The sequence below is a fragment of the Haplochromis burtoni genome, unplaced genomic scaffold (genome assembly GCF_018398535.1).
Source record: "Haplochromis burtoni strain Fernald_Lab_line unplaced genomic scaffold, NCSU_Asbu1 Contig_384, whole genome shotgun sequence".
Classification (NCBI taxonomy): domain Eukaryota; kingdom Metazoa; phylum Chordata; class Actinopteri; order Cichliformes; family Cichlidae; genus Haplochromis; species Haplochromis burtoni.
The window spans coordinates 202,554-223,977 of NW_024582745.1; the positions used below are offsets into that span (position 1 = coordinate 202,554).

Genomic DNA, 21,424 nt, shown 5'->3' on the forward strand with positions numbered 1-21,424 from the left:
CTTTGTCCTGTATTCCTACCCTAACCCCCAACTGGTTTCAGCAGATGGCCATTCCTCCCTGAGCTTGGTTCTGCTGGAAGTTGCTTCCTGTTAGAAGGGAGTTTTTTCCTTTCCACTGTCAACAAAGCAATTGATCATAAGGGTTCATATGATTGTTGGGTAGGTTCTACCTTACAATGTAAAGAATCTCGAGGTGACTGTTCAAATTGCTCATTCACAGCTGTCCACTATCAGTTCCTGTCCCCTTCGAGGTCTTAGGCATGATTAGACAATGGCCACCAGCCACATTGGCCAGCCTCCCTTAAGCACTTCTCCCTGAACCCACTGCGGTAGAGCCACTACAGCAGGGCAAGAGCCGAACAGAGAGTGAATCGGCATCCCAGGAGGTAATACCAATGAGAGTTGACCGCCCACCTGATTGCCAGACAGTCTTTTTCTACTGTATTGTACCTGAATTTTTAATAAATAATAACCAGCTAACCCCAAGAACCTCACCTCCTTTTTGGTCTTGGGACATGGGTAGGATGCAATAGCTGCTGTTTCGTCTGTCTGGGGGTACAGCTGCACCGTATGCAGACGCAGGATTAGGACTCTCTCTGTGCATTTCAGGCATCTTTGTGGAATAAAACTCTGATTTCTTTCAGAATTTTATTCAGATGCTGGTCCGAATAGACTTCACCGTAACTCATACAGCCCTTTAGTGTCAAGACATGAACAAGTGCCCTGGTCAGTCAGTTTCGCTTTGGGGACTGACTAAGGAGATGACCTGAAACAGCCTGCGCCACACCTTTGCAAAGATATTCACAGCACTGTGTGAGATACCTTGCATAATCCACCAGAACTAATACAAAGCTATATCTGTGTGCACTCGGTTAAATGCCCAATGAGGTATGCAATGCTCAAACAGGAACCTCCATCAGCAGGTTATAACGAGCCGATTGCACCGGCCACGACAGACTCAGCATTATTCAACAGCTATTAAAATACCCAAGCAACCACAGAAAATAGGAGAAGCTCTGACCCTTTCTGTAGAGTGCAGTGGTGTTTTTAGACCAGTACAGTTTATTGTCAGTATGTACTGTCAGGTATTTATAGCCCTCCACAATTTCCACATTGAGCCCCTAGATTGAAAGTCACTGGTTGTCTGGTCCAAAATCAAAGTGCACAATCAATTCCTTGGTCTTTGTCACGTTGAGTTGCAGATGATTCTGCTTGCACCACTTGACAAAGGAGTCCACCACAGCCCAGTACCCTATCTGATAACCCTTACTGATGCATCCAACCACCACACTCATAAGAAAATTTCTGAAGTGGCAGGTCTCTGTACCAGTGGCTGAAGTCCATATGTAGAGCAGGGCCGTCGAACTCCAGGCCTTGAGGGCCGGTGTCCTGTGGTTTAGATCTCACCCTGGGTCAACACACCTGAATCAAATGATTAGTTCATTACCAGGCCTCTGGAGAACTTCAAGACATGTTGAGGAGGTAATTTAGCCATTTAATCAGCTGTGTTGGATCAAGGACACATCTAAACCCTGAAGGGCACTGGCCCTCGAGGCCTGGAGTTCGAGGCCCATGGTGTAGAGGGTGAATAAGAAAGGGGAAAAGACGTCCTTTGTGGTCCCTTGGTATTTCTGATCACCTTGTCAGAGACACAATGCTGAAGACGCATATATTGTGGTGTTCCTTGTCAGGTAATCAATAATCCAGGACACTAGACAGGCATCCATCTCATCGCTGTCAGCTTATCACCCAGGAGGGTCCGCCTTATGGCATCAAATGCACTGGAAGTTGAAAAACATTACCCTCACAGTGCTCACTGGCCTATCCAGAATGGCATAGAAGTGACTGAGCAGGTAGATGATGGCGTTCTCAACTCCGAGGTGGCACTGGTAAGCGAACTGATGATCCTGATGTGAGGATAAGTGTCACGTGGCCGGGTGGCCGGTACTGAACAGGACTCAGGTGCAGAAACCCAGAGCGGAGACAGCAGATGATGCAACAATTTATTAGGGCCCCCTTTCCCTGGCGGGTCGCGGAGTATGGGGGTGCCTACTGGGGTCAGCGGGGGAGCTGGCCCCAGGGAGGGGTCACTTGCCCCTCCCTTCCTTCCCTCCCCATCTCCAGCTGCCTCCCTCTTCCCGCTCCACCACAACCACCCACACATGCAGGGCCTTGGAGTAGGGGTATGTCACCAGGGTGCAGAGGAGGCACCCCCCCCCGTCCCCTTCTGGCTGCCTCTGCCTCAATTTTATCCCACAACTTAGACATTCACATTACTCACACTCTCATTACACATACATATAGGATCTTGGGGGTGGGCACGATACACGGAACCCAAAGTACCATCAGGGTGTACACCCCACCCCTGGCGTCGTTGCCCACCTCTCAATGTTAAATACACGTAGACATTGAGGGCCAGACAGGAGGGACCATGCGCTTACCTGCTGCTCTCTGGCAGGTAGCTCCATGCCCTCCTGGGTTTTAAATGCACCTTAGAACACACATGCATCAACACTACAATGAGCGGGTGGAGGGAGGTTTGGAGTCTTCTCTCACCCCCATTCTCTGCGACCTGCTGGAGCGGGGGGGCTAGGAGGAGGAGTTGGCCGTCCGACTGCGGTCTGGAGTGTGGGGCCTCCCTGCTGCTGCGGAGTCGGGGCGGTCTGCCTCCCCCCACCGCAGGGAAAAGGGTAACACCACCTGGGTCTGGGTGCAGTTCCCCCCCTCCAGGGGCAAGGGTACCTAGACCCGGGGCTTAGAGTACGCTTGGGGAGTGTGATCGTGTGTACAGCGTCTCTTTATGTCTGTCTCCACGTTGGTTGAGTGTGGAGTAAGTGTATATGAGAGCATGAGGGTGGGAATGGATGTTTGTATTGTGTGTGCCTGTATGTCTGTGTCTATATGTCAGGTTGGGTGTCAGGCGCCACCTCTCTGGGGACATCTTAGGCCCTCCAAGGTATGGAGGCCTATCTCCCCCTACCACCACTTCCCCTGCCAGTGGCGGACTCCCTCAGACATCGGTGCGTTGGTGGTTCTTTGTGTCCGGGGTGGGCGTCCAGGTACACACCGGCTCACTCCTTGGCGGCCGCTTATCGGGGCCTGGAGCCTGGGGCTCGCTCGGGCCACTTCGGAGGTGGGGTGCCCCCGGCCTCTCGGCCTGGGGCTCGGTCACTCAGGCACGCTGGCTGCCGGCGGAGCTCACGGGCGCGTCACTGCAACTCCCCCTGGTTCTGCTCCGCGGCTGCTGAGTGAGCCCTCATCTGGGACTCTCCTCAGCTCTTTCTGGGACAGTGGCGCGGCTGCCCCTCTGTTGGTCTTCCTTGGTCTCTTGTGTTCTGGGGGCCTCTGGATGTCTGGAGTTTTGATCTCCTCCATACCTGCTTCATGCCCTGGAGGACGGGGCTGTGGCCCCCCCACACCCTCTAGCAGATCATTACATGAAGGAACCTTTTAAAAAAAACAAGCGCGTCCATGCTCACAGGTGTACACACGGGTGATCACACCCACAAACTACACCCTTTTTGGCTCCTACCTCAAAGCACACTGTGTTGTGTTGATCTTATGTGCTGCACAATAATGTTTAATATTTAGTATTTACTGTCATATTCCCATATATCATTGTGATGTTGTTTATTCTATTACTCTTGTTCTCTTCTGCTTGTTTTCTTTTTTCTTTCTCAGCAGGTGACCCAGGTGACTGATATATGCATTTTTTTTCTTTTCTTTTTCTGCTCACTCTGTTGGTTTTTGGTTTTTGCCCTTCTCCCCCGTCCCTCTTCTCAGCTGTTTCTCTTTCCCTCTTTCTTTCTCCCCTTCTTTCCCCCAGTAAAGTCTGTCCCATATTCAGTAAGTGAAAATAAAATAAACAATAAAAGGTGAATCAAATGGACCATTATGGCAAGGCTGGGATGGTCAATTTGGTAAAGTAAATCCGTTGGGCATCTTTCTTTGCCTTTAGACAACAATTCTGATGGCAAAAGAGCCAAACGGGACAGGCAAAAAAAAAAAAAAAAAAAAAAAAACCCAAAAAACAATTTATTAGGTTTAAGTGCAAGAGAAAAACGTGGCAAAGACAAAAAACAACGAGACGTGGAGTCTTGGTGCGGCGTGGCCTGGGGAACGTGGCTATGGCGAGGGAATGAGGCCTGAGATGCGGAACGGAGCTGAGTGGGGAACAGTCACACTGAAGGAAGAGGATATAGGAGTTAGGTAGGTAGTGAAGGCAGCTCTGCAGTGGCCAGTTGTAAGAGCAGCAATTCTTACTTGCAGTTAGGGACCTGGAGTGTTGAGAGGGGGGTGATGAAGATCCAGGGGAGGCTGAGTGGCGTGGAAAAGCTGGCCTGAGATCCGGGGCTTCAGATGGAGTGTGATGGCAGGAGGGCAGGCAGGTGAGGCACAGAGAGATTTCCAGAATGATTACTAGGTATCCTGAGTCCAGAGGTGGAGTGTGAGCCAAGGTGGATACAGCAAATGTGTTGATGACGAACTGGCAGTGAATGAACATCAACGTGTGGTTTAAATCCCTCTGGCTTGATTGCCTGCAATAGGCTCCAGGTGTGCGGGAGCTGGAGTTGGCCCTGCCCAGGGGCGGATCCCAGGTCAGTTCAGGAGCCTTATGGAAATTCCAGCCACCCACCGCAGACCATGACAATAAGAGCTGATTGAGGATAAGGCTTTCCAGGGTCTTCATGACGTGGGAAGTCAGCGCCAGAGGTCTGTAATCCTGGTGGCCACTGGGATGGGTGTCTTTAGTACAGGAATGAGGGCATGATGTGTTCACAGCACTGGGACCCTCTGCAATCACAGGCTCATCGTGAAGAGTTTATCAAAGATTCCACAAAGCTGAACGCACAGGGCTTTAGGATGCAGGGATTCATCACGTCTGGTCCAGCAGACTTGCCTGAGTGGAGTCTTCTCAGTTTTCTCTGAACCTGGTTGTGAGTGAAAGTGACAGGTGGGGGGTGGGGCGTCAAGGACTTTCACAGGAGGCTATGGTGTAAAGTGGAGAGAAAGTGAGAGAGAGTGGCATTGGCTCTGTCTTCACCACACTCTGCCCCTCTGCTATTGAATGGCCTGAATCCAGTGACTTCCACCCATTCCACTTCCAACCATGCCCCCGGATGAACCAGGGTTTGGTGAACCTGGATCTGCATACATTTTGAGTCCAGCATAGCCTAAAATTTACCCCATTGTCACCTTACCAGAGTACTGTGCTTCTCTACTGGACCAGGGGAACGTGTCGGAGGGCCAGCATCACAGAACACCTGTCACAGCTCCATGAGAGGGCATTCTCGGCCAATGTGTCCCGCCTGCTCGCACCTCCAGCACTGCTGATGGGCAGGGCCCAGTGACTGTAACCACTGGGACCTGCGGAGAGACAGCATATGAAAAAGGATTAGACAAGAAACATGATGAGACATGATCAATCCTCTGTAGCAGCCAACCAAGTTGGGGATGTCCCTGCCACACTGCCAGGGTCAGCCAGACTTGGCCAGGATCATGACAACTTCGAGGCTCATCGGTCAGTGACTTTTGAGCCCCTCCACAAACTGTTCGAGGACAGTTATATTTAGCAGCCGAGCCTTTCCTGGCGTGGGACCATACAGTAGCCATCTGGCTACAGCATCGTACAACTACCTGGCGTAGGTGAAGGGCTGACTTCATAGTCAACATTCCCTCCTTGCCGTGTGACGACAAAGGTCCTTGCCACTTGAAAAGTCATTTTGAGCTGGATGAAAGGAGAAATGCTAGTACTTTATCTCGGAAAAAATTGTCTGAGCCTTGTCCCTGTGTTGTACAGGCGCTGCTGACATTCTTCCATAATAACCTCCCCAACATGTGTAGCTTTTCACTCAGGTCCAGAATGTATAAAATGTTATTCTTGCCTGGGCTTGGACCGTCCTCTCAGTTTTCTTGAATTAGGTTCAACACCTCCAACATCTTCTCATAGGGAGAAAAGCCCAAAATTGCCATGACATTCATGGCCATGATGAGTGTATGGAAACTTCTGACCACAACTGTAGGTTACCAATGACCTGGTGGGTGTTTAAAGGCCAGTTAAGGAACACAAGCTGCACAACACAAGTAAGATCAGTCTTTATCACTGTTTCAGTGATAGGCACTAGTATTCACTCATCTGCCTTCACACATATGAGCTTGAGTGATCCCATTCTTAATGTGTAGAGTTTAGTGAGATGTTGGACCACCCTTTGCAGCGATGTTTATGGTACTTTTTTACTATTTTTCAAGAAGTGTATTTGTGAGGACAAACATTGATCTTGGATGAGAAGTCCTGGGTCACAGTCTCTGCTCTAATTCATTCCAGAGGTGTTTTGTTGGTTTGCAGACTGGACTCCATGTCTTTATGGACTTGCACTGGTGTGCAGTCATGTTGAAACAGGAAGGGACCATCACCAAACTGTTCCCACAAAGTTGAGAGCCTGAAATTGTCAAAAATGTTTTGCTATGCTGAAGCGCTAAGAGTTCCTTTCACTGAAACTAAGGGACAAACCTAACTTGTGAAAATAAATTATTATATGTATTAATTGGATAGCCAGATAGGGAAGTGTGATTCGTCAATCCAGAGAATATGTGGCAACAACACTGTATCTGACGCTTTGCATTGCGTTTGGTGATGTAAGGCTTTGATGCAGCTGTTCGGCCATGGAAACCCACCTCTTAATTTTTCCTTCCCACTGTCGGAAAACTGCTTGGTAATAGGGGGTCATATGATTGCTGGGTTTTTCTCTGCATCTGTTATTGTACGATCTACTGTACAATATAAAGCGCCTTGAGGCGACTGTTGTTGTGATTTGGCGCTATATAAATAAAATTGAATTGAATTAAATTAAATTGAATTGAATTAATGGGTGAGTTGCTGTCATTCCCAACTTGAAATATTTATTATCAAGGGAATTTCACAATTAGACTTGTTGCACAGGTGGCAGATCCTGAGAGCTCAGTGAATTCCACAAATGTTTGTAGAAGCAGTTTACACAGGTGCTTTGTTTTATACACCTGTGGCTAATGTTCCCTCTAATTTTTCATATGTCTGAGCGAACACACAAACTCCCTGAGCGGACACTTGGACCACTGTGAGCAACAGCAGACGTGGTCACGCCAGCATCGAATCCATCCAAGTCACGTGGTTTATTAAAATAGTCAAATTACAGCATTTACATTTATGTTAGACTACTTTTAATTAAGTGCTTTATCCCACTTACAATGAAAATTTAAAAAAAATCTTGTTCATGACCTGTGTAGTATGTTAACACTATTGGAAGTAAAAATAACTTGAACTCCAATTTTGAAAACACAACTTTTTTTTTTTTTTTTATAAAGCTCTGACTTGTATTATGAGTTGAGTCTGTGGTCTGGGAGAGAGTCCTGTAACTCTCTGTCTGCAAAATACAGTATATAATGACCAAGTAACTGAGTTATGCAAACAACAAAGTTTTTTGCAGCTGTTTACCTAAAAATGCAGCCAAGGCGTTTTTTAAATAAACATTTCAAACTATTTACAGAACAATCAGCTGTTCTGCATCAAATTGATGCCACACAAATTATTTGTGCCACTCCAAAAAATAATTTCTGTCCACTATGAGATAAAGGAGAACAACAGCCTGATACCTGCAGGCCTGACAACAGGAGATGTATCACTCCTGTAACACCTGTAACATTCAGCAGTCGCCTCATTGTTCTGACACACACAACAAAACTATTGACCACACTACACACTAACTACACACTAACTACACAAGATTTGTACTCACATCTCAAAACACCGGCACGTTCCCCCTTCCTAAACAACTAAATGCCATGTTGCCATATCAACATGGCATTGGTCGACATGGTACATTCTTCGACCAATAGGAAAGGCTGGGGGAGGGAGGCTGTTTTGCTCACAGGCGAGAGTGCTTTCGAGCGTTTTCCTTATAAAACGCCGTTTTTACCGTTTCTTCCCGCAGTAAATATAAACAACGACAGTATTCAGGAAGAAAACCAAACATTGCAGATATTTTATCATAACTCTGGTTTTACGTGGCCGATCAACACAATTTAAAAACTGGTATAAAGTCCACACTTTTCCGTCAATTGTTCCGTCTGTCCTGCTCACATCTCCAATGGTTGTACACGTTGTCATTAACGTGGCTTCACTCCACATCAGCCGCTTTGCTCGCTAAAACACCAGTGTCGGCACATAAGGACGCTGTCATAGCCTGTCAACGACGTTGATTAGCTGCGTATATACGAATGTGAATCGCATCATTGGCTGGACTATGGGATAAGGTGGCATCGTTCTAATCCCATACGGAGCAGCCAGTCACTTACTGACTAACACTGCAAAACAGAATTGTTAAAGTATTATTTTAATTTCAATTCAGGTTAGATTTTTTTTTGTGTGCAACGCAGATTTTCTGTGCGCATAATGCGCACGCGCGCAGCTTAGAGGGAACATTACCTGTGGCCAATGGAAGTGATTGGAATTACTTAAATTCAGTCTTTTAGATGGGTGATTTTTTTTTTTGTTCATCTGTGAACAAGTTCCAGTGCAATTGCTTTGCTTAGATCACTCAAAGACTTTTGACCATTTGTACTACTCTGCAGGTTCACTATGGACCTAAAACGTGTGCAGGTAACAAACTTCAGCTTCTGCATCAAACTGAGGCATTGAATATTCATGTTGATAATCATGGCCACCAACAAGAGCTGTGTCTCCACTACAACCCAGTAATAATCAGGAGTTTTAGTGTTAAAGTTTACAGGTTCATAGCATACCTTACACCTATTCTCGGATTCCTTCACTGACTTCCAGTGAGATAAAGCTTTACAGTGATAGGCCCCTGCTAAGCAGCCGAACGTCTGAGACCTTCACTGCAGCCAGCCTCTCTGATCCTCTAACCAGGGCTTTTCTTACTGTCCCTCACTCTAATTTTACAATCAGAGGAGATCAGTTACCAGCTTGGCTGACTCTGTTATTTGTTTAAAATGACTGCTGAAACCCAATTTTCAGCAGTCCTTAACCTTTCCTTAATCTTTTCCCTTTTATTTTTGGTCATAGTTTGCAACTGTATGCGTGTTTGAACATGTTTACTTAACTTCTGTATGTGGCTTTTTTTAAAACTGTGAAGTGCTTTTGTGTTTAAAAGTGCTATACAAATAAAGTTATTATTATTGTTGTTGTTGTTGTTGTTGTTCTGTCATGGCAGAGTTCTGAAAGGCTGTGAACAATGGAAAGCCCCGAGCAGAAACTACCTGCTCAGTGCTGTAGAGTGTGCTAGTGTTGCATTGCTTTTAAAGTATGCATATAAAAGTTATTACATTCCAGTTCTTATATGAAACTAAATAAAATCGCCATCTAATAGCCATCACCATCACTGTCTTCTGTGAAAAATTTCCATGTGACCTTTCCAATGTGTTTAGCAGTAAATGGAAATCATTGGTAATCACCTAAACGTATCTCTATATTCAGTTACACTTTCTGCCAAATAGACATTGCATCAGATGATGTGCTATGCTCTCACTCATTTCCCCAAACCTAACAATCAAATGATGATGTGTATTTTACCTTTAGTGGCCAGGCATGTTTACATACAGGATATCCTTATGAACCTTAAACATCATGTAGTACACATAGTGCATCGCCTGCTTGAACTGATTTGATGTTGGGCTACAGTCCTGGAGAAATGTAGAATGTAAAACGTAAAACCGTTCACCTTCTGAACCCTTTACCTCCTTTGTCAGTTGTTTATCTTATTTTCCAGATGTGTGTTTACAAGCCCTGATATGTTCCTGTTGTTTAAAGACTTATTTATAGGTATATATTTTTAACTCTTCCATTGTTGGCAGGAAGTAAAAAGTGGAATCATATGTGAGGTCACTGGTAAAGTTTCTTTGTTAAAAATATGATGCATCCTGCAATTGGTTGGATTTTATAATGGTCAGATCAGGCAGTGTCCTCAGTTACTGAACCACCCGCATCCACCAACTCACGCTTCCTTAAATGTGTTCAACTCTGTGGCCTGAAAATGATACTTGTGATAAACATCACTTCAAAGTTCACACAGTAACATTTCATCCGTCTTGATTTCCTTTTAAGAGAAAAAGAGAAGCCAATGATTACTGATCTAAACATTTATTCCATCTCCTCTATAGGCTAAAGAGAAGAGAGATGGCATATTGTCATCCAATGAGAACAGGTGTCGGCCACTATCATCAAGCGAGGTGGAGGGCGTATTGTGGCACGGCCCACGGACAATTTTTCTGCAGAAGAACTCACAGGGATTTGGCTTTACTCTGCGGCATTTTATTGTCTACCCACCAAAGTCCTTCCTGAATAACCTTAAGGTAAAATACTGCTTTCATTAGATGCACTTGAACTTTGAACTTTTCTTGTATTTGAAATCTGCATTACATTAACTCTCTGAGGTCTAAGCCATATTTTGAAAAATGGCAAAACTGACTTGTTATTAATAAAATGTGAATATATTTTGATGTATGTTAGAATTGTTATTAAAACCAACACTCCGTATTCTGATTGCCTAGGGTTATTTAGGATTGGGGTTTCCTGACAGTAATTTGAGCTCACAGGGTCAATCGAATTTTGTTAAATAAAACTTTGGTAACTTATGAGGTGTGGAACAACTATTGAACATTCTGGTAAGACTACCTATGTTATTCTAGCACATTTAGCAACTTCTCTTGCACTGATTGTTTTCTGGAATCAAAACTAAACTTAAAAAGTCTGAATCTGAATAACTCAACCCCATATACCTATATCATATATCATATTTGTTTTGGGATTTTTTTTTTTTAGCTTATTAAGACTAGTGACATTCTCTTAGCTACTAACAGACATCATTAATATCATGTTAATGATGTCATTTGGTAAGTGGCAAAAGGGGAGTGAGGAGTTGTCCTAAAATACTAAATCAGTGTTTATTATTATTATCATCATTATTATTATTATTATTATTATCATTATCATCATTATTAGTAGTAGTAGTAGTAGTCGTAGTAGTAGTAATTTATTTAGAACATTTTTTATTGTTTAGCCATTTTTGTGTGGTGTAGCAGCAGGGCTCAGTGTATTTACAGAGGGCTTTAGGTGCCAAGGTCAAGAATTAAATAATTCAGCATAGTATCAAAAGCCCGACGTGGACCAATTAGACCACCAATCCAACTGACAGAAAGCAGCATGTTAATGTGTGAGTGTGTTTATGGGAAACTCAGGCAGAATGCCATGGAGGCAGAAAAGCAGCAGCCAGACCTGAAGCAGTGCCCTGTGGTCTTTCTTATCTTAACACCTGCCCTGTTTCTTTCACAGGATGAAGAGAATGGAAATGGAAATGAAAAAGGTAGGTGTTTGCTGTTTCTGCTAACTTAATCAACCCCCCATTTTTTTCCAAATGTTTACACATTTACAGGGGGTCAGATTTATATAATGAATCACATCAATATTACTTCTAAGTGTCTCAACATGTCCTTGGGCCCCTATTGTGTTATGTTTTGTAATGTGGTAAATGTACTGGATCTGATATAGCGCTTTAGTACTCTCCCAGAGCACTCAAAGCGCTTTATACAGCATGCCTCATTCACCCATTCATAGAAGTTGCAACATTGTATTTCTCTGCTTAAGTGCAACATTCACACACATGTGATCCATTAGAGAGCAACTAGGGGTTAATGTCTTGCCCGAGGATACTTGACATGCAGACTGGGGCAGCCAAGGATCAAATCACCAACCTTCCAATTATTAGGAGACCAGCTCCCCAAACAACAAACAATGAGGATACGGGTTTATTTTGTTTGTTTTTACATTTACTTAGATCTGATATAACACTGTGGGCTTTAATGGTACTTTAACCAGGTTGCCAGAGGTCTTGGTTGGAGCCAATGGACACGATCTTCGTGAAGAGTGTGAAAGAAAATGGTCCTGCCCAACAAGCTGGACTGTGTACAGGTAGGATACATGCATCTTCACAACATGAATTACACACTTCATTCTGTGGTTAAAAATGTGAAATTTCCAGCTACCTAAAAACAGACGGTAACAGCTTTGGTTAGAGGCATTATGTTTTTGGATTGTCCAATCTAATATAAATGTATTTTGCCAGAAATGCCGGAATCTCAGGTTAAAGCTCACAAAACTATTTCAACAACCACCAAGCAGCTAAAACAGCAAATGATTAAAGAGCAGGTAATGGATTCGGCAAAAACATGTAAACACAAAGCGCAACCCAACAGCACATACGCAGACATGCCGCTGGGACATCTCGCAGATTCTGAAGCTGCAGGTTTCGTCACTCTCCGACCAAAATTCACTGAACCAGCAGCAGAAGAACATCGTCATCAGTCCATCACACTTCCTGTACAGCTCTCTCTCTGTTTATTTCAAGACTAGTTTACCATCAAAAATCTCTGTTTCCTCCATTATGTGCTTGGTTATTACCCTCAAATTTCTGCTGTTCAAAGGATACTTGCTGTACGGAAGAAATTTGAGCTTTTACAAATTATACCTAATTATAAAACTCTTAGCTGTGTCTCTAATAAAACCTTTGTACCTTAGTTCTGCTTCACTTCAGCAGCATCAGGTAATGTTCATATGCACAATATACTGCAGAATATTTTTAAGGTTATTTGCTATAAAAAGACAGGGCAGGAAAATCTCCTTCATGTTTTTCTGTGTTTTATCGTCAGTTACTTTGAGACAAAGACCTCTGATGAAGTCTCATGAGCATCAGCTTTGTTACTTACATAGATATAAAATTATGGATGTGTACTGATAAATAATCATAATTATAATATTTCTAACTGTTTGAGTCAAAATTGAAGTGAATTGAATTGAACTGAATTGAATCGAATCGGGACACTGTGAATCAGAATTTAATCAGTCAATCAAATCAGTGACGATACCCAGCCCTAATTACAACATCTTAATTAGGGATGGGTATTGATAAGATTTTCACGATTCCGATTCCATTTTCGATTCTGTTTAACGATTCGATTCTTTATCGATTCTCTTTTTAAAAAGGAGAACACTAAGGTCGATTAGCTTAGAACTTTGTTTTATATCTTCTCTTTGAACAAGAGTAGAAATTTAGGAGTAACATGGCCTTACAAACCCAACAGTGAGATCTTAAGAGATCCAAGCCTACGGCTCTTCAATGGGGTGTCACAGGGTCCCCAGGAAAAAAAATTGTAAATGTAAAATAATAAAATAAATATTCTTCTGTAGCAATAACAAAGTATAACATAAATTATTCTGTAGCAATTACACAAGAATATCCAGTAATGTCCCTGCCTACAATTAAACACATTCACTTACTGAAAATCATCTGCTGTGGCAAACGGGTGCAAGCCTTTACCACAAACTGAGTCACTGCTCGGTGACATTCGTCTATCCTGGCCTGAAAGGAGACGCTACCGGTAGACTGCAGCGAGAACTGCCAGCATCTGAGCCAGACTGTCTCTCTCATCATGGTCACCTAAATGCACAGTAATGGCAGGTTTGTAATAAGGCAGATCGCGCTAACATAATATGCACTGTTAGTTGATTATTTACCTGCCGCATTAACGGGAGAGGACGTGCAAACGTTACCGCTGCTGCTGGGTTGAGATTCACGAGTCCGGAGCGGAATTAAAAACACGACATTCATTTAAGGTCATCGCGTGTTTTGTGAGCAAATGCTTTTGCATATTCGTAGTGTTTCCTCCCTTAAATGAAATATCTACTTTGCAAGTATTGCAAGTTGCCCTGTTGTCATCCGTTCTCGTAAAGTATAACCAAACTTTTGAGCGTTTGAGCGCTTACGTGCCGTGTTTCCTGCCAGGTAAATGACGCTCCGCAACGTGGTGACGTCATTCGGGGCGACTGGAATCGATAAGGGAATCGTTTGCAAAAATGGCAAACAACTCCAAGGAATTGAAATAGTGGGAGCTGGTTCTCAACAAGAACTGGTTTTTGATACCCATCCCTAATCTTAATACAGCCAGCCAAAATATGCGATAATAGCCCACCACTAGCTTTGACAATAGAATGAAGTACACGATCATTAGGCTATAAAACTATTCAGATCTATTCTCAGTAACGATCTGAATAGTTGTTTAGTCTTGGACCTGTCTGTCTGGGGTCATACATGTCAACATGGATAAAATTTACTGGCATAATCATAAATCTTATTAGAAGATTATGGTATAATCTAAAACTGAATTATTATAATAACATATAACAATGTAATTTTATGACAGATTCACACCTATATGTGTATGTTATCATGTATATGTTAATTTTGTATTTGGAACAATGTCAAGAACAGAAAGAAAGAGAACTACAGTGTCCAAAGATGTGCAGTCAGTGATATTAGGTCAATTCCTGAGTCTAAATTACAAATAGGTGTGAATGTGAATGGTTGTCATTCTTCCTATGTTAGCTCTGCAAATACTTGCAACCTGTCCAGGGTATACCCACCTCTCACACTATGGCAGCTGGAATAGCCTGCAGTCCACTCATCAAACTGAATTGGATAAGTGGAAGAAAATGGATGAATGGACAGATTGAAATTTCTTGTCTTTACCTGTCTTCGTAATATAGAGTAGTAAGACTGAAAAGGTTTGTTCAGAGACTAATAACACACCATCAATGAATAAATGGGTTCAAAAGTTACCAAATTTGGGTGGCTGTAGCTCAGGAGGCAAAGCAGGTCATCTACTGAGTGGAAGGCTGGTGTTTCAGTCCCTGCCTGCTCCAGTCTGCATGCCACATATTTTTAAGTTGCTTTTTGATATATCCATCTCTGTCACGGTCGATAGCAGGGACTCAAGCACAGAGCAGGTTGACGTTTCCAAACACAGTTTATTTATAACACCAGTGCAGAATATATACAGTGAGGGGGGAAATCCAGGGTTCCAAAGGTCCAAGGGGAAGCTCTCACACACTCGTTCTCGTCTTCACGCCCAAACTCACACACGTTTGCACAGCAGGATGGTCACAAGTCCGGGGAGGAAAACTATCACACAGGAGAGGGAAATTACTCACAAGTCACAAAACACTTAAGCAAAGATTCACAGGAGCTGAGAGGATCACTAACGTGTCTCACACAATCATCCAGCGACGAGAGGATCTGCGTCCCAGCCTCAAATAGTGGACAGGTAATGACAGCTAATCACGAACAGGTGTGTGGGCCAAGGGCAGGAGCCCGCAGTGAGCTCCGCCCAGGCAGAGAGGAGAGAGAGGGAGAGGGAGAGGGAGAGAAAGAATACAAAACACATGTAGCCTTGCAGGGCCGGCTGGGCAGACACTGGGACTAGGGCTGGGTATCGTCACTGATTTCTAGAATCGATTCAATTCCGATTCACAAGGTCCCGAATCGATTTGATCCACTATTCGATTTAATTCGATTCGATTTCAATCTGGGAAATTTTGACAGTCAGAAATATTATAATTCAGATCAGTACATTTACATATTTTTGTATCAATAAAAAGGAAGCTGACACACGCAAGACTTTATCACAGGTGTGAGCGTCACAGCAGAGGCCTTTGTGTCAAAGTAGCTGAGGATAAAACACAGAAAAACATGAAGGTGACTTTCCTGGCCTGGGATTTATAAAAATATTCTGCAGTACATCAAAAACGAAAGAAAACCATTAATCAACATATGAACATCACCTCTGACGTTACAGCGGTTTTATTAGAGACACGGCTAAGCGTTTTGCATTTTGAATAATTTTAAAAAGTTTAAATTTGTTCAGTATTGAACAGCAGAAATTAGGTTTTCTTTTCGGAAGAATGTAAAAGGGAAAACAACAGCGGCCGACAGCGCTGTAAACAGCGGTAGACTGGTGCGTAACAAGCAAGCGAATAATGAAGACAGGGAAACTGTTCTTGAAGTACAGAGAGAGAGAGAGAGAGAGAGCTGTGCATCGCGGTGGAAACAAAACAGTAAAAGTGAATTCATGACGATGTTTATGTGAAGCGTTTGGATCTTCTTTTGCTGCTGGTTCAGTCAATATTGTTTGGAGAGAGATCAAACTAACAGCTTTAGAATCGGCTCATAAAGGGCGTGAACACAAAGCGCAGACCCGCCGACGGATCAGAATCAGCGAGCTGTCGGCTTTCAGCCCCGACTGTGAGAAAGGCGACATCTCACTGATTCTGATCCGCGGGTCGCACTTTGTGTTTAAGTCTATGTACAGAATCCGTGTACCTGCTCTCATTTACTGTCTTAACTGTTTGGTGGTTCTTGAAATTTTGTGAGATGTCACCAGAGATTCTGGCATTTCGGGCAAAATAAATTTATATTAAAAAATCGATTCAGGATTTTAATGAATCGATTTTACGTTATCCAAGCCAGAATCGTTTTTAATCGATGAATCAATTATAAAAACCCACCCCTAACGGGGACTATGACAATCTCTGTGTGAAATATAGATAGAAAGCACTTAATCATAGAAATGTAGTTTTTGTATGAATGGGTTAGTGAGGCATCTTGGATAGAGTGCTTTGAGTGCTGAGGTAGAAGGCAGCAAAGCGCTATATATAAGAACCAGTAGATTTACCTATTTGATGCAAATAAATGTAGTCTAAAGCTCTTTGAGTGGTTAGTAAGACTAGAGGAGTGCTATATACACACTACTAAGACATTTGCCAAGTGCCACTGTTCAACTGATTGCTAATGTAAAAACAACAACACAGCACATAGGCACGTGGATACGGTCAAGACCATTAGCTGAAATTTGAACGGCTGACAATCAGAAACTGTTCCCACACAACAACTAGAGAGTTTAATGCCAATGTTTGAAAAAAGTGGTGAATGGCTAGACTGGGTTGAGATGTTAGGACTGAAGTAACTCAAATAAACACTCGTTAAAACAAGGTATGCAAAAGAGCATCTCGAAATGCGCAAAACCTTGAAGCAGCAGCAGAAGACCACACTGTGCACCATTCCTGTCAGCTACAAACAGGGAGTTGATGCTTTGGCATGAGCTCACCATAATTGGACGACAGAAGATTGCAACAATGTTGCCTGATTTGAGAATTTTGCTTAAACAACATGAAAGCAATGATCTATCCTGCCTCATGTTAATGGTTCAGCCTGCTGGTGGTCTAATAGTGTGGGAGATATTTTCTGGGAACATTTAGGTCCTTTAGTAACCCAACCACACACCCTGTGCATGCAACTTTTATTTTCCTTTCCTCTCTTAGTGTGTGTGCCTTTGTGTCTTCCAGGGGACAGACTGGTGAAGGTGAATGGGCGGAGCATTCTGGGGAAAACCTACTCTCAGGTTATAGCACTCATCCAAAACAGGTTGGAGATTTTTTTTTATATCTCATTGATTACATCTAAATTCTTTATCAAGGATTAGACTCATTTTTTATGGTATTTTTTATTTTATTTTTTTGTAGTGAAAACATTCTGGAGCTCTCTATTATGCCAAAAGATGAGGATGTGTTGCAGTTGGTAAGTGTGAGTATAGTCTTTCTTTAATATTCTCTTCTTCTCTTCTTTTCCCTTGTGACTTGTGTAACCATCAGTGAGCTAGCCATCAGTGTAACAACAGGGGTTTAAATTTCTGCTTCAGTTCATTCAGAAACTGTTCAAATGTTTGTGCATGGACAGAAAGGACTTCATTATCAGCTGGCATGCACAGGTAACTGTGTAATTAATTAATTCTGTTAAAAGAGAAGGGGATGAGATAAAAATAGATCACCCAACAAAGAACCTGTTGAAAATGCTTTGAAGTTTTACAAGCTGGGTTCCAATGTTGGTTGTACGGTAAAGATTTACAGACAAAAAGCCAAAAAAAGTGCTGCATAGTGCATCCTGACTGACTTTGCCCACTCTGCCCTCTTGCTGCCCCTGTTCATCCTGTATTTCGATTTTACATTGTCTCCTCCCCCCTGCTGTCCTCAGGCATACTCCAAGGACGCCTACATGAAAGGCAATGAGCCATACTCAGGTAAAGCCCGAAACCTCCCAGAGCCACCACCTCCTTACTATCCGTCAAACAAGCCCAGCTCTACTTCCTCACAGACTAGCCGCAACATTTACAGCTCCCTTGACAACTGGCAGTGTCGAACCAGCCCTGTCACCCCACCATTAGACAACCGCCGCCCTGCTGCTTCTACTCCCCCCGAGTGTTGGTTTAGGAGTCCTGAGGATCCAAGCGTTCGATTTGCCCCATTGGGGGGACACCGCGGACGGTCCTCATCTGCCGTTACCGCACTGGACTTTCACTTTGTTAACCACAATGCAGCCATCGCTTCTGCAACTCTACCTCCACCTCGGAAAGCTCCTGCCCATGTTCATGTTGGCACCCTCTACCACCAGCAACTGTCAGACTATAGCCACATTCATGGCACAGAATGCATCTCACCCCAGTATCGCAGTATATCTCAGGATCATTTAGCTGAGCTGGGGTTGGGCTTAACAGTTACTCCCAAACCATCAGCTACTGCTGTGGCTTCTTTAGAGCAACGGAGAAGAGAAACCTTCCTGCATCACCAGGCAGCTGCTGCTGCCCACTATTCCTGTTGGTTCAGCAGCTGTGGTAGTTCATCAGGACCAGCAAAGAAGTCCTGTTCAGAGACCCTGCTGGCAGCCTATGCCGAATATGAGCACAACTACGGACGTTCTATGGAAACACTGGCCCAAGCCTCCGCTCTGGTCAGTCCACATTCTGAACAGACTTCACAAAGCTCCAACATGATAAAATTCAACATACAGAAAGACCTGAGAACCTCAGAACCTCAGCACCAAAGCACAGGAAAATCATCTATCACAACTTCTTCTACAGGGCCTCCCAGTGAGAGACAGTCAGGTCAGCAAGTAGCAGAGCCCCAGAAAAGGAGAGGAAGAGAGGAAGAGCAAGTGGGCTACAAAAGCTACAGCCCTACTTTTTCCCACAAAGCTGGTCATGTCTTTCAGCAAGCCCACTCCTTTAGAGAGCCTGGCTACAGCAGCCCTCACCTTGACTGGAGGCCTGCCACCAGAGACAGCCCTGCTGATACTGATGTAGGGTCCAAGTTCATTACCCCTCAGTCTGCATCAGAGGAGGAGATAATGGAGCTTGGGGAGCACCGAGAAGTCATCTCCCCTGTATCCGTGACTCAAGAGGTGGTCCTAAGGCAGAAGCTGCCTCCAGGTCGTCATACACCCATTCAGACTCTGCAACATTCGAACTACAACACACCTGTGGAGTCCACAGAGCTGCCTGGTTTGACACTCTGCACCTCTCCTGTTCCTGCAGAGACTATTCCCAACCGCAGGTCCAGCGGCAACCTGGCACAGAATGTATTTGATTCCTTATCCTCTATTCCCTTCATAGGTTAGTAACCTTTCCTCAAATTTGCATAGTTATACGGTGTCAGATTGTAACAAATTTAAAGGTTATAATGAATGCTTTTAAATTGGATATTTACAACAATGTTAAAAGTGCTGTTTTATGTCATTATTCATTATTCTCAACATTTCTTGTCTAGTCTGCTGACAGATGGAGAGAAATAAAATATATCAAAGAGATCTTTAATATTTGATCCAAAACTAAAACTTGAGGGTTAGTTCACAAAACTTACAAAAAATGCCACTGAAGGCACAAATAATCTTTAAGATCCTGTCAGCTAGGCAAATAGCTCAGCAGCATTGTCTCAAAAGCACTGTGAGTGCCAGTCTTTTTACCATTTATCAAAATTATATCACAATATTTCAAGAAAAGTTGCAGTAAAAGTATTTTTGTCAATATAGTAAAAAAACCCAAAAAAACCAACAATGTTTCACTGACGTTTGCAGCATGGAGCACCAGGTCACATTTATATGTGTGAGTAAATGGTAAAATGGTAAATGGCCTGTATTTGTATAGCGCTTTTCTAGTCCCTAAGGACCCCAAAGTGCTTTACATATCCAGTCATCCACACATTCACACACTGGTGCTACATTGTAGCCACAGCCACCCTGGGGCGCACTGACAGAGGCGAGGCTGCCGGACACTGGAGCCACCGGGCCCTCTGACCACCACCAGTAGGCAACGGGTGAAGCGTCTTGCCCAAGGACACAAAGACCGAGAATGTCCAAGCTGGGGCTCGAACCGGCAACCTTCCGATTACAAGACAAACTCCCAACTCTTGAGCCACGATAAATAAATACAGGGCATTTTTTCCACCCTTTTTTATTGAGTTACACACTGCCTAATCTATTTAACCATGGTGTCAGCAGCAGCAGTATTACACCTAGTGGCAAGGCATAAATCAAATGTAGGCCTAAAAATTATTTAGGTAGGTTTTTGTTTGTTTGGTTGGTTGGTTGGTTGTTCCCCCTGAAAAACGAAGTAAAAATATAAAATAACTGCTTTACAGTTAAATTCAATAATAAGTGAAGTAACTTAACCTCTTACCTTTTCAGGCTTTACAGGAGCCACAATATTGTCACATAATTGTCACAAAATTGAAACTGAAAAATGGTTTTTGTGATGTTAAATCATGGTCGAGCTTTTAACCAGCTGCCTAAAGCCCATCAGCATCAGTAGCTTTCATCCATCATCTGCTCTTCCTATCGTATGGAGTGCAACTAGCAAACACAAGAGTCGTGTTTACATTTAGGTTGCACATCACCAGCTGCTAGTATCTCCTCTTTCAGGGTCTAGTTTTACTCAACGCTGTTTTTGTTTTACAACAATCCTCGATTCCACAGGTATCGTGGGACAACAGCAATGATATCACAATATCACATTTTTAAATGTGATATTTAAATAAATAATTTAAATTGTGTGAAGTCATTCTTCCGTGGATCTTGCCACGCTCCTGTGCATTATACCTGGCTCTGAAGATCGCGTAGCCCTCCGGTGCTGTTGGCTCGTCTGGCTTCACAAGTTTGAAAAAACAAAGCGCTGACCAGTCCTGAATGCACTGCTGCATAGATGCGCTGTATCAGAGGTGCCGAATCATAACAGATGGTAACTTTGGCTGAAACAAGAAGAAACAAAAAAAACAACAGCTAAAAAGTAGGTCTGACTCTAAGCAATCTATGACGTTTGCAACAGATCACCATGTTAATTCAAAAAGGCCTCGCTTGCCTCAGTTAAGGTCGTGTTCATGACTCAACAATAAGAATTTAAAAAAAGAAATAGCTTCCATGGGTGATTTTCCAGTCTTCCTACCTTACAGCCTACACAAAAAAATTGCCTGACCATAAACCATCTTAAACTGAACATACCTAATAATGAGGCTGAATTTGAACATTGTTTGCTGCTTAACTCAAATATATATATATATGTGTATATATGTGTGTGTGTGTGTGTGTGTGTGTATATATATATATATACATAACAATTCTGTAACTGTAACTTCGGTCGTTGCTGTGCTTTTTTTGGAAGTCGAATTTCCCAGAGGAACCCACCCGAGGGATTAATAAAGTTCTATCGTATCTTATCT

General features: G+C 43.3%; 1 protein-coding gene across 2 annotated transcripts in view; it reads left to right on the plus strand.

Moving 5' to 3' along the window:
- The window catches only part of arhgap23b (Rho GTPase activating protein 23b), a 59,997-nt gene that overhangs the window by 18,013 nt on the left and 20,560 nt on the right, over positions 1-21,424 (plus strand). For both annotated transcript variants that reach the window (XM_005944838.3, XM_005944841.3), the window contains exons 2-7: positions 10,156-10,347; positions 11,327-11,357; positions 11,870-11,962; positions 17,228-17,306; positions 17,405-17,465; positions 17,913-19,326. In XM_005944838.3, coding sequence (XP_005944900.1) covers positions 10,156-10,347; positions 11,327-11,357; positions 11,870-11,962; positions 17,228-17,306; positions 17,405-17,465; positions 17,913-19,326 — 1,870 coding nt within the window. The remainder of the gene's footprint in view (positions 1-10,155; positions 10,348-11,326; positions 11,358-11,869; positions 11,963-17,227; positions 17,307-17,404; positions 17,466-17,912; positions 19,327-21,424) is intronic.